This window comes from Galeopterus variegatus, unplaced genomic scaffold (genome assembly GCF_000696425.1).
Source record: "Galeopterus variegatus unplaced genomic scaffold, G_variegatus-3.0.2 Scaffold3013, whole genome shotgun sequence".
Taxonomy (NCBI): domain Eukaryota; kingdom Metazoa; phylum Chordata; class Mammalia; order Dermoptera; family Cynocephalidae; genus Galeopterus; species Galeopterus variegatus.
Genome location: NW_007729124.1, coordinates 69,594 through 83,604, shown reverse-complemented (window position 1 = coordinate 83,604; position 14,011 = coordinate 69,594). Strand labels below are relative to the sequence as shown.

The 14,011-nt window shown below is 57.0% G+C and overlaps 1 protein-coding gene across 1 annotated transcript in view; it reads left to right on the top strand.

Moving 5' to 3' along the window:
• CAPN10 (calpain 10) overlaps positions 1-12,669 on the top strand; it is a 13,552-nt gene extending 883 nt beyond the window's left edge. The window contains exons 3-15 of the mRNA XM_008583718.1: positions 100-283; positions 986-998; positions 2,316-2,447; positions 3,735-3,931; positions 4,873-5,087; positions 6,717-6,858; positions 7,584-7,750; positions 8,014-8,294; positions 9,281-9,483; positions 9,653-9,914; positions 11,473-11,672; positions 11,956-12,001; positions 12,276-12,669. Coding sequence (XP_008581940.1) covers positions 100-283; positions 986-998; positions 2,316-2,447; positions 3,735-3,931; positions 4,873-5,087; positions 6,717-6,858; positions 7,584-7,750; positions 8,014-8,294; positions 9,281-9,483; positions 9,653-9,914; positions 11,473-11,672; positions 11,956-12,001; positions 12,276-12,305 — 2,072 coding nt within the window. The 3' untranslated portion in view covers positions 12,306-12,669. The remainder of the gene's footprint in view (positions 1-99; positions 284-985; positions 999-2,315; positions 2,448-3,734; positions 3,932-4,872; positions 5,088-6,716; positions 6,859-7,583; positions 7,751-8,013; positions 8,295-9,280; positions 9,484-9,652; positions 9,915-11,472; positions 11,673-11,955; positions 12,002-12,275) is intronic.
• The last annotated feature ends 1,342 nt before the right edge of the window (positions 12,670-14,011 follow it).

The window sequence follows — 14,011 nt, the reverse complement described above, 5'->3', positions numbered from 1 at the left end:
GCGGCCCCAGGTGCGGCGGGGCGGGGCGCGGGCCGCGGGGTGCGGGGCGCGGGGCGGCCGGGTCACGCAGAACGCAGGAGCTGCTCCTGCCGGCCTCAGAAGGCGGCCCCGGACCCGTCCACAACGAGCGGGGCTCTAACTCAGGGGGAGGCTCAAGGCCCGAGCGAGGGGGCGTGGGCACAGACGCAGACCCAGCCCCGCTAACTCGCTTCTGCTCTGAAGAGCGTCTGACCACCCGCGGCAGAATCTCGGCTCTGGACCTCGTGCACCTGCATTTCCAGCTGTAAACGTCTTTAAATGGTAACTCAGAGGGTGCCCCGGCCTAGTGCTGTGTTGACATTTTTAGGAATGGCTTATCTGTAGAATAAGACAGTCCTGGGAACGACGCTGACCTAAGTGGACGCAGTCTTACTGGAGACGTCTGGGTGGCCACCAGCCCTTGAACAGAGCCGGAACTGCTTGGCGGTGGTAACCGAGGTGGCATTGACAAGCAGCCTGGCTTCCTTGGCCACACTGAGAAGGCCTGGGAGGAGGCAAGGGCCAGAGCATGAAGAGCTTTACATGCCATGCCACTGGACTTGGGGTTTCATTTTATTAAAAATATGTATTTCAGGTCAAGGAGAGGCCAGTGGAGGGTTTTCAGTAGAGGCCTGATTCTATTGGATTTATGTGTTAGGAAGCTCATCTTGCTTCTGGGTGAGAAATGCGCTGTCAGGGCAAGAGTGCAGGTGGCCACTGCAGTGGTCCTGGAGAAAGATGAGCTTAGCCTCGCGACCATTAAGATGTGGATTTGGAGCAGCCGGATTTGAGAAATACTTTGGAGGGGGGTTTGACAGGCCTTAGTGACCAATTGAGGTACAGGGTGAGGGTAAGGGAGGAATCAAGAATGACTTTTAGATTTCTGGCCTGAGCCTCTGGGTGGATGATGGTCCTGGGCCAGAGCCTGGGGGTGATCTGGAATTGGGCTTTGCTCTCACATGTTCAGGTGGAGCAGTCAGGTAGGCAGGTGGATATGAGAGTGGGGTGCTCAGGAAGGTCTGGGCTACAGGCATTCATCTGGGAGTTGGAGTGTAATCCATCCAGGGCCTGGAAAAGCATCTCAGGCGAGACTACCAGTAAAGAAGAAAGAGGGCTCGAGACTGATCCTAATGTCACATGGGGTTAAGTAGGTGCCCTGACAGGTAGACTTGAGAAGCAGCAGGCAGTAAGGTGAGAGGACAGCCTGGAGCATGTGGCATCATGACAGCCAAGAAGGGACTGCTTTAGGGGCCAGGGGATGGCCAGCTGTTCTGAATGCTGCCAAGGAGTTGGGAAAGACGAGGGCAGACAGGTGCCCATTGGATTTGACAACGTGCAGGTGATGATAGAGGCAGTTTTGGGGGCATGATTGACTCAACATGAGGGGCTGCGTTGAGAGTGAACGGGCGGGAGGAAGTAGGGACAGCAGCTCTTTCAAGAAAGTTGTCAGAGAAGGGAAGCCTAGAGGAGAATATGGTGCTGAGAGGCAATATCTGAAAGAAGATGGGGATTCTCCTGCTCCAAGGAGGTGGGAGGGAGGGAGGGAGTCGTGAGAGGGAGGGAGGGAATCGCCCCAGGCTCTGAGGCAGCAGGAGTGCAGGAGAGGGTCAGGTCCGGCAGCTTCTGGTAAAGCAGGAGGCAAGGTCGGCAGCTCAGAGGGGCATGGGCAAGGGGAGTGTGGGCATTCTGAGAACAGAAGGAGAAAGGGGAAGGTATGACATAAGTCAGGATGTGGGAAAGTGAGCCTTGTAGAGAAACAGTAGGATTTCCAGCAGTGTGGAGGACCCATCTGAGATTTGCTATTAGGCATTTAAAGTGAAACTGTTTTCTTTCTTTTTTTTTTTTTTTTTAAAGATGACCAGTAAGGGGATCTTAACCTTTGACTTGCTGTTGTCAGCACCACGCTCACCCACTGAGCTAACCAGCCATCCCTGTATAGGGATCTGAACCTGTGGCCTTGCTGTAATCAGCACCACACTCTCCCAAGTGAGCCACGGGCTGGCCCTGAAACTGTTTTCTAAACCAACATTTAGCTGTTCGAGAAAGGACATGGAAGGATTCATCCAGAGTTGGGGGTTTTGCTAGTAAGGAAGGTAGACAGAGACAGGCACCCCAGAATCTAAGCTAGAAGGAAGTGCTGAAATATGGCTGTGGGAAGCCAGATTCTCCTCTCCCCTTTGGGCAACATGAATGACTAGGAAAGCTCCTCCTAGCCGCTGTCACCTGGGTCCCTGTGTGTTCAGTTTGAGATTAGCCATCAGTCATGAGCTACCTCTGGACAATTTCCTTTATTTCAGGAAATCTGTGCTGCACCCCAGCTGTTTCCAGAGAACCCACAGGAAGGGCAGGTGAAGCAGGGGCTGCTGGGGGACTGCTGGTTCCTGTGCGCCTGCGCTGCCCTGCAGAAGAGGCGACACCTCCTGGACCAGGTGTGGGTGCCACTCACCCTGTGTGTGTGATCAAGCAGCTTTCTCTTCTGCTCATTCCCTCCTGTTGGCTGTGCACAGAAAGCTCTTCCAAAAGCAGAACCTCGCTGCAGCTGGGTCTCTGGCTGTGCTGGGGACCTCTGCTGTGGCTGCCCAGGATGGTTAGGGAAAGTGTGAGGGTTCCGAGGCAGAGACTCAGGGCCCCAGTCTGTCCCCATCCTGCAGGAGGGTGGTGCCTCGGCCCGGCTGCAGGTGTCCATCGGGGAGGCTTTCTGCCCTGGTCTGTGGTCTTGTGAGCCCTGGGTTCTCCAAGCAGTCAGAGGCATGAATTTGGAATAAAAAGATGAATGTGCTGGCCTTGAGTAGGAGAGGGTTGGCTGAGGGATCCTGTATCCCTGGTTTGGAATATGTTTTCTTAGCTAGTTGATTTTTTTAAACAGGTTTTGAATATAAATTGGCAAAAGGTTATGAAACTGTTTCTGATGCTAGACAGATACAGGCAGAGAACGCCTTCTCATATTTTCACTATTTTATGTTTGGCTCACTGCTAGGTGTTACCTATTAACGCAACATAGTTGAAAGTGGTGGCCTCATTCAGAGTTCCTCTTGTGCTCTGGCCCCATGTTAAGCATGTCATAGTTACTGGCTCTCATGCTCACATCCCTGCCAACTTTGACCCTTTTTTACAAATGAAGGTGCTAAAACCATTGTCATCATGTTTCTGGTTAGTAACTGGGTGAGCCAGGACCGCACCAAACCTGCCTAGGTGCAAAGCTCACCCTCTCTCCTAATGCTGGGTCAAAATAGTGAGCCCTGAAGAAACCCAGCAGTGGACGCAGAGGGTCCAGGGGGCTGGCTATGTATGTGGGGCACCAGATTCCAAGCAGGGGGTTGCTATTCCTGTGGTGACAGGTGGTTTGTAGCCAGCTCCATCAAGAATTGAGTCATTCATGCCCGCAAAAGTCACATTTGTTTTAGATTCAGGTCAAATGCTTACTGGGGACATTTGCTTATTGGGAACATAGTGGTTGTCTTTAAGATTTGGGAGATACTAGTCTCCCTCAGTGTAGCCCGAAAGTATTTAGCTGAAAGGTCTGTTAGTTTTGCATGCAGTGATTGAGTTTTCCATGAGCACTGATGTCTAGGTGTGGGGTAAAGTGGAGTCCTGTGCAGACAGCAGGTGCCTGTGGAGTGGGTCAGTGGGGGTCACACCATGCTCAAGACGCCTAATGAGCGCCAGGCGATGCTGGTCTCTCATGCTTTCCTTTTGCCTCTCCCTGTGCACGGTAGGTCATTCCTCCAGGACAGCCGAGCTGGCACGACCAGACGTACCGTGGCTCCTTCACCTGTCGAGTTTGGCAGTTTGGACATTGGGTGGAGGTGACCATAGATGACCGTCTGCCTTGTCTTGCAGGGAGACTCTGCTTCTCCCGGTGCCAGAGAGAGGATGTGTTCTGGCTTCCCTTACTGGAAAAGGTCTACGCCAAGTACGTGCGTGGGAGGCTGAAGGGGCCAGGCTGGGACAGGCTGGGGGGCTGCTGCCGCTGTGGGCTGCCCCGGGAGGCGCATCTCTGTTCGCCCTGGGCTGCAGAGCCCTTTCCAGGTCTGCGGGTCTGGCAGCTGGTCCTGGGGTGGGGCTGACTGGTCCCGAGGCAGAAATTCAGAAATTCTCCGTTTGGCCTGTGTCTGCCCCACCCCAGCCCCCTGCCTCTCCCTTCCCACACTGCAGAGTCCACATGGAGCCTGCCTCCGCAGGGAGGAGAGGCGTGCTCTCCACCTGTTTGTTTTCTCAGACCCAGCAGGAAAGATGCTTCCATGTACTTGTGTTTGAACGCTCAGGACAGGTGGCCTCTCTGTGCAGTCAGTGGGGAGGAGTGAAGCCAGCTGGGTGTGCCAGCACATGTTTACTATGGTCCCGACTCAGGGACCCTGCCGCCCACCGTGAGTCTTCACTGAGTGACCCTCCCTCTTAGAGCGCATTTCTCAACTTGCTGGAGGAGGCAGGGCTGCTAGGCAGGTATCTGTATGGCAGAACTGAGGGAGGCTGGCTGGCGTGTCAGTGCCGAGGGAGTCCCTCCCTCAGATGCACTGCTTTCGGGGAACATGGGGTTTCAGCTTTGGAGGTGAGGGCAGTGGGCGCTCGTAGCCTCTGCGTGGCCCTCCTGCCTTCCACTCATGCTCACACTAGAGGCAAGAAAGGTTCTGAATGTGGGCAGAGGACAGCAGGGCATTCACAGGACACTGCAAATCATGGCCTTTGAAGGCGAGACCAGGAGGAGATGAGGTAGGAGGCAAAGAGGGGACTAAAGAGGCACGAATGAGTGGCGGGTCAGAGGTGATGTGGGGGTGTTACAGATGTAGGAATAGAAGAGAGGCGGGGGCCATGCTCAGGGTCAGAGGCTCACTCCCTCTGGCTGTGTTCCATTAGGGTCTATGGGTCCTATGAGCACCTGTGGGCAGGGCAGGTGGCGGATGCCCTGGTGGACCTAACTGGTGGCCTGGCAGAAAGGTGGAACCTGAAGGACTTAGGCACCAGCGGCCAACAGGATAGGCACGGCAGCGGGGAGCACAGGACTTGTCGGCAGCTGCTCCGCCTGAAGGACCGGTGTCTGATCAGCTGCTCGGTGCTCAGCCTCAGAGCAGGTAAGGCGCATGGCTGGCATGTGCCCCACGCAGCCCTGCCTTGGGCACATATCAGCTTTTTGTATAACTCTTCATAAGCTGCTAGATAGCCCTGTCAGGACTAAGCAGAAAGAAGGAAATTTGTCCTCAGAGTTGGTGTCCTGGCTTTGTGACCTTCCCCTATGTGACCTTCCCTTCTTCAGAGGAAGGTGACCCTTTTTTCCCTTGACCAGTCCTTTCGACTAAAGCAAGGAGGAACCCCTGTGTGGTCATTGTCACGTGGGGACATTCTTGGAAACAGGTGGCACAGAGTTGAATCCTGGTAACCTGGCAGAATCAAAACCCAGGTTTCATTTTAGAGATGTATGTGTTCATTATAGAAACTTTGTTTATAAGAAAAGAGAAAAATGACTCACGTACAACCACTTGTGACTTTTCAGTGCTCTCTCTCAGATTTTTCATAAAAATAATATACATCCACGTTCTTTTTTATTGTATACAATTTTCTATGCTGTTACATAAACTCGTCAACACCTTATTTCATTAATTATAAATAACATTACACTGAACATCTTTGTGTGTTTTTTTCATATTTAGGATTATTTTCATAATGTAATTTTGGTCAAAGAATACAGACATCCAAATAAACAGACATGCTGGTGGCTTCCATGCCCCAGCATGTGTGTGAGGGAGGCACAGGCCCTGGCCTGGTTCCCTCAAAACAAGATTCAAGAGCACATTGGAGGTGAGGGGAGCCTGGAGGGCGTGTGATCCCTGCCACCCTCCTGGGCTGCGCTGGGACACCATGCAGGACACAGCCTCAGAGCCTCCTCCTGAGAGCGCAGGAGCTGCCTCTTTAATTTAATATCTGCTCCTGGGAGCTGTTGGCTTAGGGCTGCTACCAGGGTGGGGTGGGGCTAATTCTTGGTACTTCAGGCTTTGGAGAAAACCCCCAGGCCAAAGAGATACAACTGGAGGTCCCCTGGAACCCACTGAAGCAGCAGGGGGCTGGGGACGCAGGCGGGACACGAGGACTGCAGCTGCAGTGGTTTGAGCACTGAGATCACACCAGAAGTTCTTCCTCTGCTTTCTGGCCACTGCCTTCCCCAGACAGGGCACTCCTTTCTGTCTCGTCCACTTCTGTGTCCCTCTGTCCAATGTCTCTAGCCAAATGGAGCCATTTCCCCTCTGGGCCTCTAGTCCTCCCCACTGGTCTCTGATTGAACTCTATCTGAATGTCCCTGCCTCCAGCTGGCTTTGCCTTGGGGACATCTCTGTTGTTTCTTGGCACTTACAGATGCATTGATGACAATAACAATGGTGGCATGTTTGAGAACAGTCCTGAGGCAGGTGTCCTGTACTGACTGAGGCCCAGAGAAGGGGATGCCTTGCCCAGTGCCAGGCCCAAGTGGCAGCTGAGCCATGGTCCAGACCTTGGCCCTTGACCGTATGCTGCTGAGGATGTGCCTGAGCCAATGGCTGAGAGTTGTTAGGAAGGAGCTCCCGTGGTCCATGGGGACTTGGGCCTCCTGTGTAGCCACAGTTGGGTGGGCTGGAGAACCTCCTAGGAAGGGGACAGAGACCTGTGCATCCTGCTCTGGGGACCTCATGGCACCCTTCCCACCCATGACAGAGCTGTTCCTCACACAGGTGCCAGGGAGCTGGGAGAGTTTCATGCCTTCATTGTTTCTGATCTGCGGGAGCTCCGAGGTCAGGCTGGCCAGGATGTCCTGCTGCTGCGGATTCAGAACCCCTGGGGCCGGCGGTGCTGGCAGGGGCTCTGGAAAGAGGGGTGAGTGCTGCAAGGGCCTGGCCACAGGTTGGGGCTTAGAGACCGTGTGCATGCTTGGGCCCCAGTACTCATCTGGTCTGGGCCCGGGTTACTTCACTGTCAGGACAGTGCTTAGCTGTCTCAGGCAATGCCTCTTAGCCCCAGCTCACGGGCCAACCTGGTTCTGTCTTGGCCCCAAACAGACCTCATGAGGCCTGGGACCCAGGAAACCCTAGGGCCTAGGGTCCTGTCTTGGCGGCACCCACAGAAGGATGTATGTGCAGCCAGGCTGTTGGGGGAGCAGGGACCTGGGGGATGCCTGCAGTTGAAGTCCTCAGCTCAGTTTTAAGATCTGGTTGAGCCAGGATCCCCTGTATGGCCTTGGGCACCCCTCCATGGATGCTTGGACAGCTCCCACCCCACCCTGCTGGCCTCTGGGCAGATCCTGGTGCAGCCGAGTGGAATGTCACTCTCTTTAGTTGTGGAAGGAGTGGCAGCTCCAGCCGTGATGATAGAGCAAATGTCCTTCCAGACTCTAGAGTGGCAGCCCATTCAGAGGCAGGGAGCCCCTCCACAGAAGGCTGCTGCACAGATGGCCCAGTGCTGCAGAGCACCTCTGGGTGTGTGAGGAGCTGTGGAGCTGAGCCGTCTGGGAGCTGGCAGGAACACAGGTCTCCCCGGGCCCCTCCAGGTTCCCTCCCCAGCTCTCGTGGGAGAGGCTTCCACTGAAATAAGTTTCCTTTCAGGGGTGAAGGGTGGAGTCAGGTAGATCCAGCGGAAGCATCTGACCTCCTGTCCCAGCTCCAGGAAGGGGAGTTCTGGATGGAGGAGGAAGAGTTCGTCAGGGAGTTTGATGAGATCACCATTGGCTACCCAGTCACGGAGGCCGGTCACCTGCAGAGCCTCTACACAGGTGACCCCACTAGGACGCACTCCGCCTTCTGAAGTCAGAAAGCTGTTCCACTGTGGCGACCCTGGGCCCGGCCCCTGCCCAGGCCCCATTTGGCTTCTCTTTAATGTAAATGTAGAGATTGCCCCGCCCCCTCCCCATCCCAGGTGTCTTGAGGTGGTGGGAGGCAGGTGGGCTCCTAGAAGGTGCTCGTTTTCTGTCTACTGCTGTAGGACGCCGGCCCCAGCCATCCCCCAAAGCTGATGTGTGCTGTGTTCTTGCACTAGAAAAGGTGCTGTGCCACGTGCAGGCGCTGCCAGGGGCCTGGGTCAAGGGGCAGTCAGCAGGAGGCTGCCGGAACAACAGCAGCTTTCCCAGCAACCCCAAATTCTGGCTGCGGGTCTCGGAACCGAGTGAAGTGTATGTTGCTGTCCTGCAGAGGCCTGGGATGCACAAGGCAGACTGGGCAGGCCGGGCCCGGGCACTGGTGGGAGGCAACTGGCCCTCATGCAGTCCAGCGAGCTTCCCAGGCAAGGACTACCAGGCCGTGGGCCTCCACATCTGGAAGGTAACTTAGCCCCAGCCTGGGTCCCCTTCAGTGGGGTGGGGGGCATGGAGGCCTGCAGAGGTCTGGGTCCCAGGAGGTGCCATGCTGGGACACGCATGACTCTGCCATAGGGCCTGTCTCCCACCTCTGGGGTGCTGCATGGGGTTCAGATGCCTGCTGGCACTACCACAGGCCCAGCTCTGACCTGAGTCCATGTGTCTTGTTGGCCAAAGAGAAGCAAACAGCAGCAGCAGAGACAGAGGCTGCAGGCCCCACAGGCCCCTGGCTGTGTCACTCTTTCTGGAGCAGACGGGGTAGAACCACCATTGGGCGGAGCCGGGCCAAACCCTAGTGCTGCCACTTGCAGGGTGACCTCAAGAGGGTGTGCCACCTCTCTCCCTCCTGCAGTTCTCTCCCTGCCACATGGAGACACAACACCAATCTCATGGGAGTGTTCCGAGCTCAGTCTGTCACACACTCAGCGACTAGCTCGTAAAATTTTCTGTTTCCTGGAAAAACTAATGGAGACACCCAAGAGAACGCGGGGGCAGGAGGTGCTGCCTGTCTACTTGCCCAGTGGTTGGTTTCTAATCTTGTGTGTCTCAACAGGCGTGACAGTTCACACCACATTGTTCCCTATTCCTTTGTGGGTGTGTCCTACATTATGTTCTTTTATTCTTGCGAAAGTAGTTTCTGAAAAGCCTTTGCCAGCGGTCCTCAGGCAGCATTGGCCATGGTACCTTTTTAGGCATAGCCCTATCCAGATCTGTCTTTTTCCTGAACAGGAGGATTTGTATGCTCCTATCTGGGACACACACTGGCTCTGGGGCTGAATGAGCCCTGGATTCATGAGCATTTCCAGCTGGCACCTGAGAGCATGGGAGGGACTGACTGGGCACTTGGTGTGTGAACTCAGGAGGCCCTCTTGCCTTGAGCAGAGGCAGAGGGACAGGGCCCTTGACGCCAGCCTCTCCTCTGCACTGAGCCTCCTGTCCGCACTCCCGCAGGTCGAAAAGCGGCGGATCAGCCTGCCCAGGGTCCTGTCTGCACCCCCCGTGGCTGGCACCATGTGCCACGCTTATGACCGGGAGGTCCACCTGCACTGTGACCTCTCCCCAGGCTACTACCTGGCCGTCCCCAGCACCTTCCTGAAGGACGTGTCAGGGCAGTTCCTGCTCCGAGTCTTCTCTACGGGGAGAGTGTCTCTCAGGTGGGGGCCTGTACCCCCTGTTTGCTCTCTGAGGCTGTGGCCTAGAGAGGAGCAAGGGTTCTTTGGAAAGTGGAGTTTGGGGCGGTTTCCCTCCAGGGTTTGTGGGCTGTTGTGCCCATGGCTGAGGCCGCCTGGAGCATGCGGCCAAGCCGTTCTGTTCTCCCGGCAGTGCTGTCAGGCCAGTGGCCAGGAGCGCCGCACCCGGAGCAGCCCTGCCCGCCGGGGAGTGGGAGATCGTGCAGCTGCGGGGCTGTTGGAGAGTCGGCCAGACGGCGGGGGGCAGCAGGAACTTTGCCTCCTACCCCACCAACCCCTGCTTCTCTTTCTCGGTCCCTGAGGGCGCCGGCACCCGCTGCGTCCGCATAACTCTGCATCAGCACTGCCAGCGCAGCGACGGCGAGTTCCACCCCATCGGCTTCCACGTCTTCCAGGCAAGATCCCTGCACGGAGGTGATGGAGCGCAAGCCAAGAGGGGGTGGGAGGGCCCCTCAGGTCATTTGTATCTTGGTCCACGTTGTCCCTGTAGACAGCCAGCTATGGCACAGAGCCCAGGGCTCGGTCATTTGGGCATGCCGGCCAGGAGAGATCCACACTCCCTGCGGTCAACACCGGCAGCCCCGTGTCCACTCACCTTAGCTCAGAACAACTGTGTCCCAGGAGATCCCGTCTCCCCAGAACCATGCTTCCCACCCTGGGACCCGAGGCTCTGCTCCTGGTTCTGCTCCTCAGGAGCGGGTGCTGGGAAGAAGCTGTCGCCTGGGTCAGTGGGAAAGAGGGCGCTTTAGGTGACCAGAAGAGCAGGAGAGCGAGCAAGAGAGGCCCATGCTTGGCCAAGACTGTCTGGCGGCATGACAGACATGCAGCCTGCCCGCTGGGTGGTATCCCCATATTCAGGGCAGAAGGATTTTCAGATCAGACACAGAGCCAGTTGGCAAAGAGCTCTGGGGGGCCAGCACCCCGGAGTCAGTCTCCAGGCCTGAGGGGCCCAAATCCAAGACAGGAAGCAGAAGGGAGAAGACCAGAACCTGACAGTTGTCTCCAGCCTCACTTTAGAATGGGGTGGGGGTGACAGGAGGAGAAGCCACAGAGGCCTCTCGTGGTGGGCACTCCACTAGCCCTTCAGCTGCTCCTGCACAGGCCCCTCAGCCAGCCTGTTCTTGCCCTCAGGTGGAGAGAAGGTTGTGTGCTGTTAAGGCCCAGCCAGGGAAGGGTTGATGAGTCTAGAAGGTCCCCAGGGGCCTCGCTCGGCCTTGCTCAGCTCCCAGCAGCCACGCAGGTTTGCAGTGGAAGAGCAGGGAGCCATGCGGTGCTGGAGGCCAGAGGTCACAGGCCCAGCCTCCCCATCCAGGGTGGCCTGGAGCTGTGTCTGAGGATGGAGTGCAGGTGACCTGGGGGAGGGAAGGACACGATTTTCTCTGATTAAGAAGGTTCTGCACCCGTTGGGAGGGCAGAGCCACTGCCCTCCAGGGAGCTGAGGGGAGACTCCTGGAGTCTGCAGCTTCTCGCCCCAGGCCACCTGCTCAGGTCACCAGGATCTCTGAAAAAGTGCCAGTGCTCAGGGGCCAATCAGAGCTCTTTGAAGGCAGGCCCCAGGCATTGGTAGGTTTTTAAAATAAAGCCCCCTAGGGCCAGCCCATGGCTCACTTAGGAGAGCATGGTGCTGACAACACCAAGGCAAGGGTTAAGATCCCCTTACCAGTCATCTTTAAAAAAATAAAACTAAAAAAATAAAATTAAAGCCTCCTGGTGATCTGATCTTCCTCTAGGCTTGGGCACCACATACAGGGCTTTCTGACAAGGATGGCCAGGCCAGCAGTTCCTCCTCCTCAGCAAAAAAAAAGGTTGCATGTGGCTTGGGAAGATAGGGCCTCTGGCGCCACGAGATCCAGGCAGACTGTGTCAGGCTGCAGCTGACCCTGGCATCCCCAGCAGAGCCCCAGGCTGTGAGGAAGAAGAACACGTCCCCATCTGAGCACATGCCTCCCACAGGTTCCAGCGGGTGGTGGGAGCCAGGGTGCGCCATCCCTGCTGCTCCAGGATCCACTGCTGAGCTGCGTGCCGCATCGCTACGCCCAGGAGGTGAGCCGACTCTGCCTTCTGCCAGCAGGGACCTACAGGATCGTGGCTTCCACCTACTTGCCGGACACAGAGGGTGCCTTTACGGTGACCATAGCAACCAGAATAGACAGGTGGGGCTCCCTGCCAGGGGCAACCAGCAGGAAGCTGGGGTCGCCAGCGACTCAGTGTTCACCTCATGTCTCCCCTTGCCCCTCCCCTGTGGTTCTCTCCCACCTGACCCACAGGCCCAAGCTCTTGCCTGTCCTGGCGGAGACCAGAGGCAGACACGGGTGCCTTGGGACTCTCTCACAGGTCGAAGCTTGCAGGGAGAGCTCAGGAGCTGGGCTGGGGGTGCACAGCTCTCCTGTGTGTGGGGTGGGATCTGGGAGGGGTGACCTGGCGCTCTCTCCACAGGCGGTCCCTTCACAGCCAGGAGATGCTGGGGCAGTTCCTCCAAGAGGTGTGTATGTGGCCCCCAGCCCCGCTCATCTGCCCAAGGCTGCCTAGTAGCCTGGGGGTCCCAATTCCCTAGCCCTTCCCAGTGGCCTCACTGTAGGTGGTCTCTGCCCAGGATGTGAGGCGCCCAGTCACTTCCAGTGAGAGCCATTGGGCAGATGCTCCAGGTGCCTGAGGAGCTGGGTCTGCATTGAACTCCCAGCCACGCTCGGGAGGGTGTGAGGAGGGGTAGGTAGCAGCGCAGCCACTGCCCAGCCTCACTGTCCCTCCTGTCGCAGGTCTCCATTATGGCGGTGATGAAAGCCTGAGTAGCCCTGTGCGTTGTGGCAGCTGGTTCTGAGCCCTGGCCCACCTCACAGCTCTGCAGAGCAGCTGTGCCTGGGGGTCCAAGTAAAGTGCCCCGTCCCAGAGAGATGTAGCCCTAGGGTCCAGCAGGTGCTACAGGAGGGGCAAGAAGAACTGAGTGGCATCTTGTCACGCCGCTGAGACAACAGATCCCACAGTTCCAGGAGCTTCCCAGAATTCCTCCCAAGTCACCTTTCATTGACTCCAGACAGAGGCCTTATACCATGTGGGAGTGTATTTCAACAAATCTTGTTAAAACTATTTATTATTTGAAACATTTTTCAGATATAACTTTATAAACATGAGCTTTGAGCAATTCTGTTCCAAGCAGGCCTGGTTGAAATGGTGCTTGCTGAGCAGGCAGGCTGTGGGGAGGTGCGCAGGGCTGGGTGGGGAACGCTGGTTTTGGGAGGAGGTGGTGAGTGGGGATTAGAAGTTTGGAGGGGGGGAATGGGGCACACCCCAGTAGGGGAGGCCCAGGTGGTGCCAGTCAGAGCCTGGGGGGACGCAGAGGACTGAGGGATTGGGAGTGGGGGAAAGCAGGCCAGGAGAAAGGTGCTGCCCAAGGCTGACTGTGAAGAAGGGCAGCCTCAGAAGTTGGCGTCACAACAGAGGGCACCTCCGCCTTCAGCTGGATGTGCCATGGGGTTGTCCTGGGGATACTGGTCTTCACCCCATCACCCCCCCACACACATCCCAGATGCAACAGTGAGAGCCCAGGGGTCTCTGCATGGTTCAGGGGACAGTTCTCGATGCTGGATGGGGAGGGCCTTCACAAACCCCTCTTTAATTTCTTTCGCTACCTGAGTCCCCTGCTGGTTGGCAGACTAGAGTGCCCGGTGTGGAGCGCTGTTGCCCTGCTAGTCATGCTCACATCTCAACCCCTGGCACCACGTTCCCGTTAGAAGTCTGCCCTCAGGGATGGCCCTGTACCCACTCTCCGCCCCCTCCGTGCCTAGACTTGCTCTTGCCTCCTGCACCAGGAGCTCCTCCCCGCAGCAGGACTGGCAGCTCCGCCCCTAGCACTGCAGTGGTAGGGGCACTGATTCCCAAGTAGCAGGGACCTACCTCTGGGTTGGGGCTCAGCCACTCCCAGTCCGACACGGGCCCTCCCTGCTCCTGGCGGCAGGAGCTGCATGAGGCTCTAACTTCCCACTTGCAAACCCTGCTGCGGCCCCTTTATCCACTGGCTTCTGTGCTGACCTGGGGTGAAGTGGCATTGCTGCCCAGCAGGGGTGTATGGCCTGTCTGGGGCTTCCACGCATGGCTGGAATGCCTGGCCTTTGTGCCCTGCATGCCTCAGTCTCCCCAGCCAGGCCACCCCACCTGGTCAAGGCTTCCCTAGATGCCGAGGCGAGCCTTACAGAGCTGAGTGCATGGCTCGCGGCCAGGGTCTGCACGCTGGCCTGCTCCATTGTCCAGAATGTTTATCACTAGCTGCCCCTTTCCCTCTCCACACTGTGTTTGGGCAGTAACCCCAGGGATGTCTGCAGGCGGACCATGGTGAGGGGCCCACCATTGGCCTGACAGATTTGGGGAGTGGCCCCTGGGGTATGCCAGCAGCTTCTGGGGAGGGAAGGGGATGCAAGCAGGCACCAGGCCCTCATGGGCTCTTCCTGTGTTCTGGGCCAGCAGCCACAAGCTGCCAGGTGACATTTCTCTCCAAGCC